The 19,496-nt window shown below is 52.1% G+C and overlaps 1 protein-coding gene across 1 annotated transcript; it reads left to right on the top strand.

Annotated features, from left to right (window-relative positions):
- The first annotated feature begins 354 nt into the window (after window positions 1–354).
- Window positions 355–18,632, top strand: Hdac11 (histone deacetylase 11). The gene is made up of 10 exons (XM_085840294.1): window positions 355–493; window positions 1,038–1,186; window positions 2,792–2,892; window positions 9,252–9,368; window positions 9,931–9,973; window positions 11,477–11,553; window positions 12,470–12,532; window positions 13,067–13,163; window positions 15,947–16,125; window positions 17,011–18,632. Exons 1-10 carry the CDS (start codon window positions 396–398, stop codon window positions 17,224–17,226), a joined length of 1,140 nt encoding a protein of 379 aa, XP_085696420.1. The 5' UTR covers window positions 355–395; the 3' UTR covers window positions 17,227–18,632.
- Window positions 18,633–19,496: the final 864 nt, after the last annotated feature.

The following is a 19,496-nucleotide window of genomic DNA, read 5'->3' as shown; positions in this document are numbered from 1 at the left end:
TATTCACAACTGGATCCTAAAAATAGGATCACCAGACCTGTTCTACAGTAGGGAAACAGGTTCAAGGCATTTTATGATAAGTGGGGGACTGTTTATACCATGGTGAAATAGCCACAGATGGTACAGGAATGGAGGGATGCACCGCAGGAAAGAACATATAGCTGGGCTGGTATGCCCAGAACAGACCCACCACCACCACCACATAGTGCAGAGAAGCCCGTGGTCACATCACCTAAGCAAGTGTCTGGTTATTTCTACCCTGGGAATGCGGGCGGAGCTGCGCATGACCACGCCCTCCAGGCAGCACTCCATTGGGTGCTTCTCCTTGGCCGGCGCCGGTCCGGTTGTCTGTGACGCAGCTGTAGGCCAGAGCTCCACCTCCAGCTCCCAGCGCCATGGAGGCGTGTGTTCTGCGTAGGCCCTGCCTCTTGCACCCCTCCCACCCCTCCCGGTGCGGAGTGGCGTCCAGAGCAGGCAGGGCAGGCTGCGGGATGTGAGTGTGCGGGGTCGCGCGTGGGGCCAAGCATGGGTCCTGGGGATCCCCGTGGGCACGGCGGGACAGCTGGGGGCGGGCTGGGTGACCGTGCGGACGAACGGTGGGTTTCCCCTTTGCAGGGCACCGCGGTGGGCTGCAGGGCTGCGACGAGGGCACAGCCTCCTGCAATCGCGGTCTACGCAGCCCCCCCCCCCCCAGCGCATTTTGTTCCCAGCTTCACAGATGTGTGAGCTAACTCGTGAGACAGCCACATTCCAGCCCCTACACCATACACCCCGCCTTCCCCCGTGCAGGCCTTGGGCCTTGGCACCAGTACTCCTGAATACACCTGGCACTGGCATGTGACCTTGGGCACACCTGGTCCCCAGAGCCGCTGTGAGGACTGTGTTGGAAGCTGATTTAATCAGAGCCAGCCAGGGTTCAGGAAGGAGCTGTTTTCATTCCTTTTGGTTGTTAAGTGACCTGGTGTGAGTGGGGAGGGGAACACTGCTTTCCACAAGGAGGCTGTCGTCCATATGTGTGTCTCTTCTGCACGTTGAAGGCCTCACGCAACACAGCTGTACCAGCATGTACCAGAGAAACGCTGGCCCATCGTGTACTCACCACGTTACAACATCACCTTCATGGGCTTGGAGAAGCTGCACCCCTTTGATGCTGGGAAATGGGGCAAGGTGATCAACTTCCTGAAAGGTAAGAGCTGCCCCCCCCCAGACTAGCACGTGTCTCCTCCATTTCCCTAGCCATACCATCTCCTCAGACCTGCGTCTACCTTCTCCATTTTTTCCTTCTCCCCATCCTCATCATCCCCTCAGATCTACATCTGCCTCTTCCATCCCTGTGTTCATCCCATCCTTATCTGATTTCAGCCCCCAGACTGCCTACTACCTTCTGCCTTGCTGTTAAAAGGTCTTTCCAGGCAGGCTACTAAGCAAGATGGGACCTGTCTTGTATTCCCTCCAGTTAGATCCCTTTTTCCCTTCCTAAAAATCTAGAGCAAGCTCCCAGGTCTGCATCGTGCAGAAAATAGGATCAAATTAGACATTAATAACATAGCTGTTTCTGTTGGGTTTGTTTTCATTCCTCGGGGGACCTCCTATCTACGGCAAGTGGTACAGCTTCCCCCTTCGCTGTAGGGACCTGCCTGAACATCCAAAGGAAGTCATGGACTAGAAAGCACACACAGGTGATGTGTGGTGTATAAGCCTGGGATGCTAGCCTTGCACGTCTGTTGCCTGCACAAATGGTTTCCTGCTGGTGCCCTCTGCCCCCATCTGGCCTCTTTCAGTGGCACAACAGAAGGGTTCTTCATCCCCCTCAGCTGGGGGTGAGCAGCCAGCCCCTCTTACTCCTGTGCCTCTGAGAATGAGTAAGGATGGGAGGCAGGACCACAGGGCAGGCTCCTTGGGCGCCCTGGCTGAGTCTGGAGGTGTCGGAGGCCTTGGGAGGCTGTGGGAGGGAGCCCCTGCCTGGACCTGCGTATAGATGTGGATGGGACCGGTTGGCTTCTGAGCATGACTCATTGAAAATAGACCCTAGCTTGTGATTTCTCTAGAACCAGAGCATCATGGCCCAGTCTCACCGTCCTGTGGGGGGATGTCTGCTCTCAGCCTCAGTTTCTTTTATAAAAATGAAATGAATCTTTGGCAGCCCTATACAGAAACCAGACTCTGCAAGCCACTCAGACACCCCGATGCCCCCTATACCACCTACTCCTATACTTACTGCATAGTTTTAAATGAGCTTTGGGAATTTTTAAAACTTTGTTTTAAAAGGAAACCCATGTCATCAACATGGGGAAAGGCACTTTCACTTGCCATAAATAGAAGGTCGCGGCGCGGCAGGAAGACAAGGCTCTGAAAACAGCAGTTGTTCAGTTCTGGCTTCTGCTGCCTGTGGGCCACTGCTCTCCTTTGGTTCAGGCAGAGAAAGGCCACACCATCCTGAGCCACCTGTGGAGGGAGAGTTGCTCTGAAGAGCTTTTTCTACCTTGAGAACATTGCTATTCTTTGTGCTGTTTGCTCCTGGAAGTCATCCAGTTGTACCTGAGTTCACCTGGTGGCTGTCAGCAGCACAGAAAATATGGAGACTGCTGTGTGTTTCAAGTTCAACCCCCTTGGACAGAGGGCCTAACCGCTGACCACACTGGCCTAGGGAGACAGCCATTCTCAGCATACCCACAAGTTCACTGTGTGCTGAGGGGCTGCCAGAGGCTAGCCTGCAGCCCAAGGGCAGGCCTAGGGGCTGGGCCTACTTTGAGAGCTGGAAAGGAAGCAGGGTCTTGCTCTGTGGTTCCAGAAGAGAAGCTGCTGTCCGATGGCATGCTGGTGGAGGCTCGGGAGGCCTCGGAGGAGGACCTGCTGGTGGTGCACACGAGGCGCTATCTCAACGAGCTGAAGGTACAGTACAGGGATCTGTGGGCCGTGGCCGGGAGCAGGGGCAGAAGGAGGAGCAGCTCAGCCCTAGGAGTACCTAGGCCTGTCCCTAGCACAGGGGAGGTTCTTAAGATGAAGAGAGGCCGCTAAGAAGAGATCTCTGTGGGTAGTTAGCTCCCCATTTTAAGGGTATGTGCAGACAGAACCCCTTAGAGGCTTTGGCATATTGGTGGCCTTCAGCCTATGCTCTGGACAGGGCTTAAAGGCCGCTGCTGCTGGCATCCCTTCAGTGGGAGGGGACATTAGCCCTTGTCCTGTCCACTCCGCCACCTTATTCTGTCCTGTGTTTGTAGTGGCCTGAGATGCTATTCCAAGGTTTCCCTGTAAATGAAAACTCTTGGGCAAAATGGGTTTGAAATGCCCCAGGGTCCGGAAGGGAACATAAAGGGGGTGGTGGGGGCAGATGGAGGCGTCTTGGGGGGGGCTGCAGAAGATCTTCCCCTCCCATATGGGCCGTGTGGTTGGTTGCCGCACTGTTGGGCCCAGACTACAGGACCTGCTTTATCAAGAGAAGCCAGAATGCTGCTTATTAAATGATATTCTCGGATTTCTTTCTTTTTTTTTCCTAATTTTTTTTTTTTTGCTTTGGACTTTTCGGGATTTTTTGTTGTTGTTGTTTGTTTGTTTGTTTTTAGTTTTTATGATTATTGGGATTGAGCATGTTAGGCAAGCACCCTACCCCTGAGCCCCAACCCTAGCCCCTACCCTGATTCTGAATGTGCTAACTGTAAGCTTTAAAATCCCAACTGTAGGCCACGCTGGGCTACCACTGTCTGCCCGTGGCCTCTTTGCACAGAAGACTGTAAACTCCTATTGGAAGTCAAGGTCTTTGGTAAATCTTTATGTGACAGGTTGATGTTGGGAGGAGGGCATGGTTTCCAGTCTGCGCTGGCTGGAACTGCATCAGGGTGCCATTGATTCTCTGCCTCAGAGAATGGGAGTTTCTGGGCCCCATGTTTCCTGTCAGAGCCCAAGGCTTCAGGACTCCACAGATGGCAGAAGTCAACAGGCTGCTTCACTCTGTCTGGAAAGACCTTGGCTCAGAAGTAGTCTGTACCTGCTCGCCTGGTGGTGTTAAGCATGGGGAGGGCCCTTGCAGGCATCTATTCAGGACCAGGGCCACAGCTGCTGCCTCTTTCCCCATGGTCTGAGCTCTGAGAATTCTAGATGGGCCATGGCAGTGAGCTTGGGAAAGATTGCCAGGAAGACGCTGAGACCTGGCTCCCAGGAGAGAGGTGTGAGGCACTGGCTGGAAGCCCAGTGCCTGGCTGCCCTGGTTTCCTGGGGCCCAGACATGCGTGATTAGTCCACAGCAACCGCCTGGCCAGGAGTCAGGGGGGGAGGGGAAGGCAGGGGGAGGATGCTCTGAGTTTGGCAGGGAGAGACCAAAACAGAGTGGGTCTGGGATGAGGCAGAGGCTGGGGGGATATTTACTAGGATTCCGCCCATTTACAAAACCTTATGGGAAACTTACAGGGCAGGTGTTTCCCAAATCTGGAAGCAGTGTAGTCTGTGATTCCCAAACAGAAAAGAACAGAAGTTGGGGGGGGGGGCTCAGCTATATCAGCAAAACACATAGCTGCTCACCATGAGGACGCTTGGCTCAGAACTCCGTGGGAGCCAGATCAAAGGGAGAAACGTAACTTTTATAATATACCAGGTCTTGTGTGGCCAGGCCACAGGGAGTCTGGCCAGCTGAGGAGGAGACATGAGTTTTATCCTGAGTACCATGACCAGGTTTGCTGGGGGGAGGAGGGGGAGTGATGGGGGGGTGCTGTTGCCGCTCAGGTGGGACCTATCTAATGCACAGCTTGGGCACACCTCCCCCACCCCATGTCTGCTCTGTCTGTCCCTTTCCTCTCTGGGGACATGCCAAATGGTGTCTGGCAGGTCTCTAGGGTTCCCACAGTGGTGGTTCTTGGGTCTTTCTGTGGGTGTTGTGTACTGTCTTAGGGTTTCTATTCCTGCACAAACATCATGCCCAAGAAGCAGTTGGGGAGGAAAGGGTTTATTCAGCTTACGTTTCCACATCGTTGTTCATCACCAAAGAAAGTCAGGACTGGAACTTAAGCAGGTCAGGAAGCAGGAGCTGATGCAGAGGCCATGGAGGGATGTTCTTTACTGGCTTGCTTCCCCTGGCTTGCTCAGCTTGCTTTCTTATAGAACCCAACACTACTAGCCCAAGGATGGCACCACCCACAAGGGACCTTCAACCTTGATCACTAATTGAGAAAATGCCCCACAGGTGGATCTCATGGAGGCATTTCCCCAACTTAAAGCTCCTTTCTCTGTGATAACTCCAGCCTGTGTCAAGTTGACACACAAAACCATCCACTACATGTACCATCCTCCCTCCCGGCCCCCTGCTGCCTCATCTGCTCTCTCCCACACACCTGTAGTGTTGCAGACTCCCATCCCAGTGACCAGGGCCCCCAAAAGAGAGAGACAACATTGATGCAGGAGCACCTACTGTGTGTACAGCTTAGGGCTGGACCCATTAAGACTGGAATCTTGGCAACATCAGCACTGGTCTTTACTTGCTGTGAACTCTAGGGCCCTGTCCCTGGGAGCAGGTCAGAGCTGGGTGGCTCCCGACGTCTGTCCCTGAGCTCGGTCAGCAAGTTCATAACCAGCGTGCACATTGTTTTGAGTCCTACAGAGGAGGGATGGAACCAGAGACCAAGTCCCTCTCCAGCGGAGAGCAAAGAAGAAATGTAACTTGCTGAACATGTGCCAAACGCCTGCAGAAAGGGGGACAGCAAAAAAGGGTGTGGAGGACAGTGAGGCCAGCAGGCCTGAAGGGTGGGAGTGAGGGAGGGACAGTCTAAGCATGGGCTACAAGTGCAAAGGCCCTGTGGGAGGGAAGGAGACTGACCTCAGGACACCCAGAGGGCAGGAGATGGGAGAGGCTGGAGAGGATGGAAACCTGGGTCTTTGACTTAGTCAGTTCTTCCCATCTTCCAAGAGGCCCATCTCCCCTTTAAAGAATGTGGTTAATTACATATTTCACAATCCACCATCTTAAGGCTCAGCAGCGTCTCCATCATTCATCCATGTGATGTCACGACCTATAGCTGTTCCTGCCACCCTGAAAGGAAACCTGATCCCACAGAGCTGCTTGCTCCCTGCTATTGCCTGCCCTCTGCCTGGTCTCCGCCCACTTACTGTGACTCCACAGACTCATGTACTTTGTACTTGACTCAATACAGATGAAATCAGTGTGTGAGCTTTGGCATCTGGTTTGCCTCACCACACAGCATATTGAGCAGGTACCATGCATTTTTCTTCCCCAGTGGCTGGGATTGAGAGCTCTAGTATGCAGGGCAAGTGCTTTGCCAGGAAGCCACATACCACCCCCGACACATTCCTCTTCATGGATGCATAATATTCCACCATGTGGTATACCACATCTTGTCTGTCTGTCCATTAGCTTGTGCACACATGGGCTATTTCTCCCATTTTAATGATTGGCAGTTGTGTTGCTATGGGTATGCCCATGCACGCCTGTTTCAATACCTAATTTTGCTTATTTGGGGGGGGGGCGGTATACACTGGTTTTGTACCAAGAAAATGTCTAGCATAGCCATGTGGATTTCAAATGAATGAGTTTATTAAAGTTCATAGCAAGCAAAAATAAAGAACATATAGCAGATAGAAGCAGTAGAGAGCTCAAGAGGACATCAGATCAGGAGCCTGCGGCCCCCAGAACAAAGCATTGGATTCACTTGCTTGGTGGTGTAAGAAAAGTGACGGAGCCCAGGGATCCCTGAGAGTTTAGGTTGGTTTGTCTGTCTAATCTCAGGCAGGCACGCAATTACTAAACTACATCATCCATCTCCCCCTCTTTAAAATTTAAATTTAAAAAATACTTTAAATTTGAGACAAAGTTGGTGTGAGCTCATGATCTTTATCCTCAACCTCCTAAGCCGGTGGGTTTACAGGCACTGGCCTCTAGGCCCCACAGTGTTACTTTAGATTAAGGATTGGTAGTACCAGTGTACCTCTGAAGGGGATGGCCACAGATGCGGTGCATCCTTGGATGGTGACACAGGCGTTCTGGTAGCTGTGTGCAAGTCTATGATAGTCTTCTGGGCAGCTAGGGCTGTGTTTTAAGGAGGTAATGACAGGCCTCTTCAGGAGGGCCCCTTCAGCAGGGCCCCTTCAGCAGGCTTTCACTGTTACACCCTCATTTCAGACCCCAATTTGCAGACAAGGAGGCAGGCACAGAGGGAAACAGCTGCATGCAAAGTCACACAACTGAGGCAGAGCCCAGAGGGGACTTGAGAGCCCTGTCCCAGCTCAGAGCCCTTGCCCCTCCCAAGTTTGTCACAGGGCATTCTGGGTGGGTCCTACCTACTCATCTGGGCTGTCCCCTGGCAACCTGCTGCACATCCCAGATAATCTTTATCTGTCCCTTGTTGTCCCCCCACCCCTCCCACACACAGAGGGGGGGCCTTCTCAGCTGCTCTGTCTTCTGCTTTTCACCCTCCAGTATCAGTGTCACTGTGAGGCCCTACATCAGCTCCCTCTGACTACTGTAACTGTAACTACCCTGGCCTGTGCCACTGTGAGGCCATACATTCATTCTCTCTGACCACTGTAATTACCATGCCCTATGGACCACCCTGCCAAATCCCTTTCTTCCTCTTCCTCCAGAGTCTAGTCACAACCCACTCCTACCTTGCACCAGTGTTTTATTTGATGACCAACAGTTCCCCCCCCCCCCCCAGAGCAGTGCTGCCTGACAAAGCTGTCGTGGCACATCCTAGTTCAGCTCCATCCAACCACCAGCCTCAGTGTCTGGCCAGCACTTGAAATATGCCTGAAGTAACTGAGGCATGGAATTCTCATTAAACACACATGTTTTGTTTGTTTTGTTTCTTTGAGGCAGGGTCTTGTGTAGCCAGGGCTGGCCTTAGACTCCAAAGTCATCGGCCTCCACGTCCCAAGGTGGGATGACAGGCATGTACTACCACACTACCTTTAGCTCAAGACTGGCTCATAAGTACAGGCTTATATATTTGGGCCCTTTGTTCTCAGGTCTAACCGGCTCATAAGTACAGGCTTATATATTTGGGCCCTTTGTTCTCAGGTCTAACCAACCAGAGGGAGAATATTCTTAAATCAATAATGCATCCATCTTAACATACACATTTCTTGTATTGCTCCCTAAACTGTGGCATAAACTTCTCTCAGTGTGGTAATCTGTCCCATGCTATAAGCAATGTATGCATGATATATGCAGGAGGATGTGCTCAGGTTCCATGGAAATATGATTCCATTTACACACGGGCCTGGAGTCCTCATGGATCTTGTCCAAGAAGCAGTCCCCTGGTGAGAGCATGGAACCGCTCTCTATAAAGGTAGAACTGGCAGGGTATAAATGTAGTGCATAATTTAATCACAGCATTCAGGAGGCAAAGGCCGATGTCTCTGAGTTGGAGGTCAATCTGGTCTACATAGTACCAGATCATCCAGGGATATGTAGAAATATTGATGTCTCCAACAAAAAGAGCAAGGGGCAGCAGAGGGAGCTAGATACATCAAAACCTGCCTCTGCAGAACTGAGCAGAAAGGAACAGAGTCAAGATTGGAAATGCAGGGAAAATAACAAAATACTCACATCAGATGGAGATGGGGCTCAGGGAGTCCCTGTTATTTTAGTTTTTAGTTCTGGCTTTCCTTCTTCTTCCTCTATACTGCCCTGACAGTATGGTGTGAACCTTTGCTAGCAGACCAGGTCCTGAACCGCAGAAGACCACAGAATGCTTCCTTTCCCTGCCCTGTCTAGCTTCTGACATTCCTGAGCTCAATCCCTTGCCCTACATTGCGTCTTTGGCCTAAAGCCTGCATCTGGGGGACTCTGGTTCACTGTTTACCTTTTGTAAGCATTGCCTTCTCCACGAGGCCCTCTCCCTTCCCGAGAAGACTGGTACTTCTCTGTCATTCATAGCACCTTCTGGCTTGTTAGCCTTGTCTTCAAGTGTCCCAGCACAGGTCAGGACCCCAAGCCTACCTGACTGTCTCATGCTGACCGACACTTGGCCTCAGAGACAAGGCTCTGGCTGTGGGGAGCAGTCTCAGCACAGCCTGCAGTACTTATTCTAGACACAAGAGGGCAGAAGAGTGCCTCAGAAGGCTGCCATCAACTTCACTGTGCCCAAGCACAAAGCTAGGACTCAAAGGTGGCCCCCAGCTGTCACTTCCCAAGAACAAAGCTAGGACTCAAAGGTGGCCCCCAGCTGTCACTTCCCAAGAACGAGAGGGGAGCCACCATGCCCAGGCCTTGGCATCAAGTTTGACTTCCATGTCTCTTTCCACAGTGGTCCTTTGTGGTGGCTACCATCACTGAGATCCCCCCGGTCATCTTTCTTCCCAACTTCCTTGTGCAGAGGAAGGTGCTGAGGCCCCTGCGGACCCAGACTGGAGGCACCATCATGGTAGGCAGGGTGGGGTGTGCAGCTCTAGGCCCCTACGCCACTTTGCCCTGTAGGGACTTGTCCCATCCAATAACAATTTGAGTTACTGCATTTGCAACCCAGCAAACATATATTCTACAGTAGTGCTACTCACTGCTGGGGGTCTGGTAGTGTGGGCACACTTTGTGTCAGAATCAATGAGGTCTGTCCCAGCCATGGTCACAGCACTCTGGCACTACCAAGTTTTGTATTGCCATTCCCCCAAATGCCTGCAGGATTGCGCCCACCAGCTTGCGGTATTTCCACAAGCAGACTATCTCTTTTGCATTCAGAAAGCCATGTGAATCCTCAGCTCACCTCACTTGAATATCTGGTTGTTTTCCCCGTAAAACTGGGAGGGCTACTCCTGACCCTTCCCCACTTGGGCAGTTGGGTTTTCCCCCTGGTTGCCACTGGTCTGTTGAGGAGCGAGGTGCTGCCTCATTCTACCTGTGGCCTATTCCTGCCCCAGAGCTTATACTGAATGTGTACATGTCTGCCTCAGGATGAGGCTTGAACTCCTACCCTCTGCTTGTCTCCAAAGGCAGGGAAGCTGGCTGTGGAGCGAGGCTGGGCCATCAATGTTGGTGAGTGCTGGAGCTTCAGAATGTCTGGCTGTCCTGGTGGAGGTGGAAAGGGTGTGGGGACAGAGGGACAGGAAAGCCCTCAGAGCCAGCCGAGTAGCCTGGAGTAGTATACAGCCTTTTTGTTCCTGTGTAGGCCCCACGGGTACCTCTATCCTCTGTGAGATATTTGTTGTGAGAATGTCCCCACCCAACATTTATATATTTCCAATGACAGGGAGTTCTCTTCCACCCAGAGAGCCTGTGCCGTCCCTCAGGTAGGTTCCTGGGCATGTCTGTGTGGAATTAGTTGCCTCCACGTGCCTCTCCTGAAAGGGTCCATCTTTCTGGGGACTAGGCCAGTGGACAGGGCTTGGTCATGGACGAGGGGATAGGCCCAGGCTAAGTGCCACATCAGGGGTTCTGGGGACCAGTGCTTTCTGGTTCTGTGTGGTCTCTGCAGTCTGTCTTCACAGTCCTTGACAGTTGAAGAACCTTTTTCCTAGCAGCCTTTCCTTTGCTGTTGCGTAGTTGTCATATGAAGAAGCTGCTGGCTTGTGCAGGACCCTAGAGGATCCCTTTTTGTGAACTCCACATGGCCAGGGGCCATGACTCTTCCTGCTTGCATTGCCAGGTACCCAATTAGACCTGGCATAGCCATGGTATTAGGATACCCAGTTACATAGGCACATGGGTAATTTATGCCGTGTGTGTCTGTAGCATAGTTCCTGGTTCATGGAGGACCTCAGTGATAGTCCTGTCATGGAAACTAGGGCCTGGTTAACTGAGCCTCTAGGTCCTAATGAAGCCTGGATTTCACTAATGGTGCTGCTAACTGTTTTCTTGTTATATTTTCTGGGCATGTTGTTGGTCCTCTCTGAGCCACCTGTAAAAGGTACTAGTGAAGATGGAATTCTCTTCTGGCCTATAGAGAGGCAAGCTGGGTGCCCTGTTAGGGGTCCCCAGTGATTGGAAGAGGCAAGTTCTTTATCTGCACAGCCCCAACCTCACACTGTCAGGGTGGGGATAGTTTTGGACCTCCATTTCAGAAGGTTCTTATAACCCAGGGTCTCCAGGGATACGGGAGCAGTAGCAGCTTACTAGCCATTTTAGCAGAAGACAGGCAACAGCAGCCCTCTGGTCCAAAGCAAAAACTACATGCAGACTATGTCTCAGAGTTTGGCATGGCATGGATAGCTGTGGTCAGCATAGGGTACTGTTCCTAGTCATCTCTGTCCACTACAGGGAAAATCTGGGTCCAAAGCAAGCCTGCTAATGCTGCTCCTTTCCTGGTGTGGGAACCCCAGGGCAGCTCAGCTGGCCACGGACATGGCTGGGTTTCCCTGAAAAGTGTCTTTTACTGTGGGGTGAGGTGGTTATGGCGTCGAGCTACCTCTTGGCCTGGATTTGATGACATGCCCAGGTGTTCTGTTCACTTGGCCAACCTGGAATTCCAACAGGAGGGGTTTGGTAGGGAGGAGCACCTAGACCTGGTTCTGACCAACACCACTGTCTGGCTTTCTGCAGGTGGTGGCTTCCACCACTGCTCCAGTGACCGTGGTGGGGGCTTCTGTGCCTATGCAGACATCACACTGGCTATCAAGGTGTGTCTCTGAACCTGTGGTACCTTACCTCTAAAGACCGCATCACCCCATAGCTTACCACACACTCTAGGGGAGGGAGGTGGGCTCACAGTGGGGAGGGTCTTCCTGGCCAAACTGGACCTGGCACATTCCAGCCACTAGAAGGTGTCTGTGGCAGGGGGGAGCCATCACAGCCTCCCCAGTGCTAGGAGTAGGTGTGGTTAGAGGGACAGGCAGGTTTCAGGACCTTGGGTATGAAGAAGGGTGTGGCTGAAGTGGACAGGAGTGAGGCAGGGACAAGTTAGGATCCTGGTGACAGCAGAGCTCTGCATAGCTGGTGTCGATTTCATGTCCTAATCTGGACCCAGCTCCTTCACTTGCTCCTCCCTCACTGAACCCTGAGCCTCACTCTAAGGAAGCTGAGTGAAGGGAGCTTGCCCACTCTGTGGGTCTGTGGGACCCCTGAGCCCCCAATGTGCTCTCTGCCGAGTCTCATGCTGGGTGCCAGGCTGATGGAGCCTCTGTTCTTACAGGCATGTAGACAGGCTGTCAGCAGACCTGGCTGTTAGAACTTAGAGGGGAGCAGGGAAGGGGTCTCCTAGTGGAGGAAGAGGCATCAGGATTTAGCATTATAGAATGAAGCAAAGCTTGGGGAGTTAAATTCTAACACTGTGGGGCTAATCATCAACCCCACATTCCCCAGGGGACCCACAACCTGATCACTTAACCTTCAGGCCATAGTATACACTCCCTGCCCCCAGCCTTCCCTCCCCTCCCCACCCTCCACTGCTCCCCGAATTTCTCCTAGCACCCCAGCACACCTGGGAAAGTGATGTCTTATCCATTGTCCTCCTGACCCCTCAACCCCTTCCCTTAGTCCCCAAAGGGTTGGGTCCTCTGACCTGTCAGGTCCTCACACATCTTCCCTCCCTGTCAGTTCCTGTTTGAACGCGTGGAAGGCATCTCCAGAGCCACCATCATTGATCTCGATGCCCACCAGGTGAGCACTCTGCAGGAGCCCAGGCTCCAGAGCCTTCCTTTGGTGAGAGACTCGCCTTCCCATGTCCCTGGTAGCTCAGCTCTGTCCTTGAGACCCTTGGTCTCACTGCCTCCTGCTGACCACTCATATACCAGGCAGGAGCTCTTCATAAGGCTCAACTACTCTGTCCCCTTACTCAGCTCCAGGTAAACCAAGTCTCACATATACAACCTTTTGCAGTTTGTTCTCCATGTCCCAATCCCACCGATGCCCCTGCAGCGCCAAGAGGGTACCAAGCAAGGCCAGATCTTGCCCTGTTTCGCAGAGAGGGTGAGAGACAGGGTTGGCCACACTGCAGGTTCTGGAAGAGGCTATGGGGTCATGTCTGGAGCGTGCCTGGCTCTGCTGCTTGTCAGCTGTGTGACACTAGATCCCTAAGGTCAAGCCACCTGACAGAGCAGGAGGCAGTTCCAGTGGTGGTTAGGGTTCCCCACCCCCAGCCCCTGCCCCATCCTGAGAGCAGCTACCTGCAGTGACAGTTGTGTCTGTGCATAGGGCAATGGGCATGAGCGAGACTTCATGGGTGACAAGCGAGTATACATCATGGATGTTTACAACCGCCACATCTACCCTGGGGATCGCTTTGCTAAAGGTAAGTTTATCCCAACCTCTGTCCTCAGTGTGTACCTGGTGGGTATGGCTATGCCACTCCTTTATCTGTAGTGTTCCCACCAAGTGCTCCTGCTATACCCACGAGCACATGGGGACCTAAGGGAGTCACTGGACCTCAGAGGGAGGGAGGGAGGGAGGGAGAGGGAGAGGGAGAGGGAGAGGGAGAGGGAGAGGGAGAGAGGGAGAGGGAGAGGGAGAGGGAGAGGGAGAGGGAGAGGGAGAGAGAGAGAGAGAGAGAGAGACAGACAGACAGACAGACAGACAGACAGACAGACACAGAGCAAGGTTGCAATAGAAAACATAAAGATGGCAGAAGAAAGGATTTGTGCCTTGGTTAGATTTCTATTGCTGTGATGAAACACCATGACTAAAAGCAACCTGAGGAAGAAAAAGTTTATTTCAGCTTATGGCCTAGATATAGTTCATTATGAGGGGAGTCAGGGAAGGAACTTGGTAAGAAGTGAAGCAGAAGCCGTAAAAGAATGCTGCTCACTGGCTGGCTCCTCCTGACATGCTCAGTTTCTTTTCTTAAACCCTAGGACCACCTACCCAGGGGTGATACCACCCATAAAATACAACACAGTTGCCCCCCTTGTTGTCAATGTAATGGACAAAAATTACTATTCAACCATAGCCTTCCTCTCCCATTTGTCCCCAGGATGGTATGTTTGATTCACAGTATCAAACATTCCAACCTTTAAAAGTTCTAGTCTTTAAAAATCACTATAAAAGTACTATAAAAGTCCAGTCTCTTTAAAACATTTAAAATATCTTTCAAAGTTCAAAGTTTCTCTAAAATATCCAAAGTCTGATAACGGGGTTCTTACAAGATCAGAATAAACACTTTTAAAAAACTCTTCGCAGGAAGAACCAGAGCCAGTGCACAATCACAATCTAACCAAAGCAACAGTGTAAAAAGTCCAGTGCTCAACATCTGGGACCCACCCACGATTCTCTGGGCTGTGATGGGCCTGCTCCATTTCCCATTCCCAGCCTCTGCAGTATATCTTGTGTCCTAGGCTCATGCCAACTCCACTTCACAGCTGTTGCTGACCTTGCTGGTCATCCCATGGTACTAGGATCTTCACATTTCTGGAGTCTATAGTGGGTGCACCTTTGCTAATCGCCTCCCTGTCCTCTCTTAGGGTCTCTAATCCCACCACTGGGTGTCAAGCCTCAACTTTTCTCCATATCCCCTTCATACCTTCAAAACCAGTACCATGTGGGAGACTCTTACACATTACAGAACTTGGCTTCCAGCACAGCAAATGTTCTTGGCCTCCTCTGCATCCTTGCCTGTGTGTTGGCCCTGAGGAGACACTTGCCAGAATTTTGCCTTAACAATGCTGGTCTTTTCTTAATGATCACTAATTCTCAGTCCCACCTGACTAGTGTCAGATGTCCCAGAAAAACAAGAGTTTTATTTCAGTGTCATTGGCCTCTTGTTAGTCACAGCTGACTCTTCCCCTCAGCTTACCAGAACCACAGGTTCTCAATACAGAACAGCACGCGAGTGGCCATTGATAGAGCCTAAGATTCCCCATGAAACGTCACAGCCCAGGCCTACATTGTCTGCACTGCTTTCAATGTTTTTATCTTCCAGGTTCTCCACACTCAGTGGCTTTTCCACCCCCAACTTCAAATGTTAACATAATAGTCCTAAAATCTGTCACAGCGATACTCCATAACCTCGTGCCAAAAATGAAGGCTGGGGGAAAAATGCTCAGTTTAAAAGTAGCTGAGTTTAAGTCCCAGCTCCCATATCAGGTGGCCCAAAACCACCTATGATTCCAGCTCCAGGGGATCTGATACCCTCTTCTGGTCTCTGCAGGCACTGTATTAATAAACACACTCCCATATATGTATAATTAAAATACAAAGCAAATTAAAATATAATAAAATGTTTAAAAACAAACCAGCAGAAATGGACTCAAGCATAACCCAGAGGCTCTGAGACCAAGTTTGAAATCAGCAACTCGCCTGCCCCACTGGCAGTAGGGTCTCAGTCAGCTTTCTGTCTCTCTGACAGAGTATGTAGGATTCTTTTGAAGAAGCCAGTACCATGGAATCACTACTGAGGTCAGCAGCAGCCTTAGATTGGAGCTGGCTGACAACTTGAGAGGAGGAGAGTTTGCCTTGGCCCATGGCTTTAAGGTTCCGGTCTCTGTTCAGTAGGTCCTGTTGCACTCGGCTTATCATGTTACAGGGTACCACAGCTACATGTTGGTAGGAAACCTTCTCATCTCATGATGACCGGAGGCAGAGACACATTCGGGGCATGGTCTTGATATATCACTGTCAAGTTGCATCACTTTCTCCACCTCTTAAGTGGCTCCACCTCTTAAAGGTCCAGTCATCAGTAGCAGCATCATACAGTAGTACCATGGGCTGGGAACCAAGCCTTCAACAGATGGACCTCCTGATGAAAACATGGCAGGGCCGTGTAGGCACAGGTGGTGAGGTTGGCCACTGCTGACTCTGCCTAAGCTGACTGAACTATTTAGAGCCTGGGCTTGGATATGTGGGGTGTTCAGTGTTGGTAGGTCTCAAGGATAGGGTCCTTAGGCCCTCAGGGATAAAGTTTCAGCTTTAATCATCTGTCCTCCCATGGATGCCCCTTCGCCACTCAGCTTTGATGCAGGGAGAGGCCAGGCTGAGATGGAGTCAGTCCTGTTGCGGGTTTCGAAAAGTCCCCGCATCGATGCCATCCTCTGCCTCAGTTTCCCCGCTTTGTACTCCGGACTGTTTGTGTCTCCCTCCCAGAGGCCATCAGGCGGAAGGTGGAATTGGAGTGGGGCACAGAAGATGAGGAATATCTGGAGAAGGTGGAGAGGAATGTCAGGAGGTCCCTCCAGGAGCACCTGCCTGACGTGGTGGTGTACAACGCGGGCACGGACGTGCTGGAGGGAGACCGCCTCGGGGGGCTGTCCATCAGCCCAGCGGTATGTCCTAGCACAGGGGTCACCTGGGGATTTGCATGTAGCCTGGCCACAGTCCGACCACATGTCAGTCATCTTTCTATTGCTGGAAGAGAGTCCTCTGCTAATCGTGGCAGCTCGGAGCAAAGGGCTCATTTTAACTCACAGTTCCTGAAGGAGTGGAATTATTCACGGCAGGGAAGACATAGTAGCAGGGACATGGGCCTGGTGGGGTAGGCAGGAAGCAGAGAGACCATATTTGGTCTGTACACAGGAAGCAGAAAGAGAACAGGAAGTGGGGCCTAGGTATAAAACGTGATGTACTTTCTAGCAGGCTCTGCCAAAAAGATCTAGGATCTTCCCAGACAGCACCACCAGCCAGGGAGCAAGTGTTCAAACACGTGTGACCCTGTGGGGGACATTTCATATTCAAGCCATAGGGACCCTAGGGCCACCTAGGACATGTATCTATCAGCCCAGGGGCACATCATGCCCCCAGGGGGGTCATTTTTAGGAATTTGTCTATCTGCCAAGCTGTGTGTCCTGGCCCGTGTAGAGCAGGAAAGCCGTGCTCTGATGGTTGGCAAAATTAGAAAATATGGCCGGGCGGTGGTGGCGCATGCCTTTAATCCCAGCACTTGGGAGGCAGAGGCAGGCGGATTTCTGAGTTCGAGGCCAGCCTGGTCTACAAAGTGAGTTCCAGGACAGTCAGGGCTACCCAGAGAAACCCTGTCTCGGAAGAAAAACCGAAAAAAAATTAAAGAAAAATTAGAAAATATGGGCAGCCTTATGTCTGGAGGAGATGCCAAAAGCAACAGCAGTCCACGTCAGGGCTAGACTTGCAGTAGTACTTTTTGATACCACGGGAACTCGGGCCTATCTGAATTCACCCTCCCTGTCTTCCCACAGGGCATTGTGAAGAGGGATGAAGTGGTTTTCCGCGTGGTCCGAGCCCACGATATACCCATCCTCATGGTGACCTCGGGTGGGTACCAGAAGCGCACAGCCCGTATTATCGCCGACTCCATCCTCAACTTGCATGACCTGGGGCTCATTGGGCCTGAGTTTCCCTGCGTCTCGGCACAGAACTCGGGCATCCCCCTGCTTTCCTGTGCTGTGCCTTGACGGCTACTCACAGAACATTGTCATACCTGCCCCCCACCCCATCCACCCGCCCACCCGCCTGTGTTTGTTGCTGTGAAGACAGCTGCCAGTGAGCGTGGAGGGGCAGGAAGAGCAGGAGCCAGCCTTGCTGGCCGCTCCTCCACTCCCCACCAGGTGCCCAAGGGTCTCTGGGCCTTGGGGTGGAAGAGCTGAGTCCCAGGGAGGAGCCCATGTGGGAAGCAGGCAGGCCATCAAGAGTCAGGGAGGACAGTTTAGCTCCAGCCACAGGGAGGGGCCTCTGGAGTAGAGTCGTTTGCAGTCCATATTAGCCAGAAGAAGGGCCCTCCCTGACCTGGTTGGCTTACTTCCTCACTTCAGTCTGGGGAGGTCCCTCTGGACGTTGGTGCCCGTGGGTCTGAGGAAAGTTTCCATAGCCAGCCTCCAGGGGGCACTGGGTTCTCAGCTAACAGGTAGTAGTCCTGGTATGGATTTGAAGGCCTAAGGAAGGAAGCTGGGATTCTCCTGTTTGGGTTCCCCTCAATAAGTCAAGGTCCAGACAGACCTGTTTTTCCAAGCCCCCCTATGATGATGGGGTTGAATATTGAGGATGCCCAAGGCCCCCAACTTATCTCCTCTGTTCAGCATGGAAACACGTTTGGGATGAGTGTTTAGCTCAGGAGTGACCCTCCAAACTGGAGTTTTTAAGGGTCTGCTGACCAGGATGGAGAGACAGCAAGGCCCTGCAGACAGGAATGAGATGGAGGCTGGTGGCCAAGCTAGTCCTAGGTGGGGCTTGCTAGAGGGAGGGCAGCGAAGGTAACATCTAGGTACAGTGGCCCCACAGACCTTAAGTGAGCTACAATCTCCATTGGGCTCACCCAAAGTGCCCAATTTTCATCTTTGTCTGTGGCCCCAAGGTCTACCTGCCCTCTGGCCATTCAACCCTGAAGGGACAGCTAGGGCCCTCCGTGATGTAGGCAGGAAAGCAGCCACCCCTAGCCAGAGATTGGCAGCATAACCAAAGGCACAGGGGTAAGAGGATGTGGGCCAGCTGGGTTTCCTCCTGCCCTGGATCTGCCCCAACTACAGGACTCATATTCATTACCATGTGGGGTATTCCCACAGCCTTCATAGTGTCCTTCATACTCCCTCTGCTGGAGTCGGGAGGATGCCAGAGTCACCAGTTGTCTAAACCACTGACCTGGACCAAACCCCACAGTACTAATAGTGCAGCGCCACACCTCTCTGCCATGGCCTCTCTGCTTCTAACTGGAGGTACCTCCCAGGACATTGGGGAGTGGTGACAGCACAGTTTTGTCATTGTGGAGTTTGTCTGAGTGCCATTCAGGCTCCAGGCTGTTGCTGTGTGTTCTGAGGTAGACAGACCTGCCTCCTGAGGACCACTGGAAATAAAGATTCAAAATTCACCAATCCAGACACTTAACCAGGGCGGCTGCCCAAGATGAGTGGTGGTGGTTGTTGTTGCTTTCCATCGTCAAGGGTCTGAGGATAGCACAATTCCCATTTTAGCAGATAAGGAAACTGAGGCCCCAGAAGGAGGATGAGGAGTTTGCCCCTGATCAACACAAGTCTCTGAGTAATGAGCAAGGTTGCAACCCTGTTCTATCAGCTGTGCAAGTGTGAGGCTCATCCTTTGCTGGGGTGCAGGGCTTGGGGTGGGGTACAGGGCTGGGGGTGGGGCACTTACCAGTCAAAGGAGGTATGGTAGGTGTCTTGGCAATAAGATCACCTGGGGTTGGGATCTGGGAAAGTGAGGAGTCCAGCCAGGGCAGTAGGTTGGAGGGGGGGGGATCATACAGCTCTGTGAAGCAGTTGGAACACAGGGGGATGTGTTGTCCCAGGTGGGTCTCCAGGCAGGTAGGGACGACAGAAACTTGTCAGCTTATCAGAGTGACTATGTGTGTGGGTGTGTGGGTGTGTGGGTGGGTGCGTGTGTCCCAATGGCACAGGTGGATGTGATCTGTGTTGAAATGCTAAGGGGACAGGAGGGTGTGAGCACATGGCAGAGGCTGCCATTGACAGAACTGCACAAGGTGCCAGGCACTAGTCTGTCATGTCTGGATTTACCTGAGAGCCTCCTGTTGTGGTAAGAATTATTTGGAGGTGTCTTAGGGTTTCCATTGCTGTGGAGAGACACCATGACCAAGGCAATTCTTATAAAGGACAACATTTAGTTGGGGCAGGCTTATAGGTTCAGAGGTTCAGTCCATTATCATCATGGCAGGAAGCCTGGCAGTGTCCAGCAGACATGGCACTGGAGAAGGAGCGAA

The sequence above is a fragment of the Mus caroli genome, unplaced genomic scaffold (genome assembly GCF_978045245.1).
Source record: "Mus caroli unplaced genomic scaffold, Mus_caroli_1 scaffold_7, whole genome shotgun sequence".
Lineage (NCBI taxonomy): Eukaryota > Metazoa > Chordata > Mammalia > Rodentia > Muridae > Mus > Mus caroli.
This window is presented reverse-complemented; position numbering and strand designations above follow the sequence as displayed.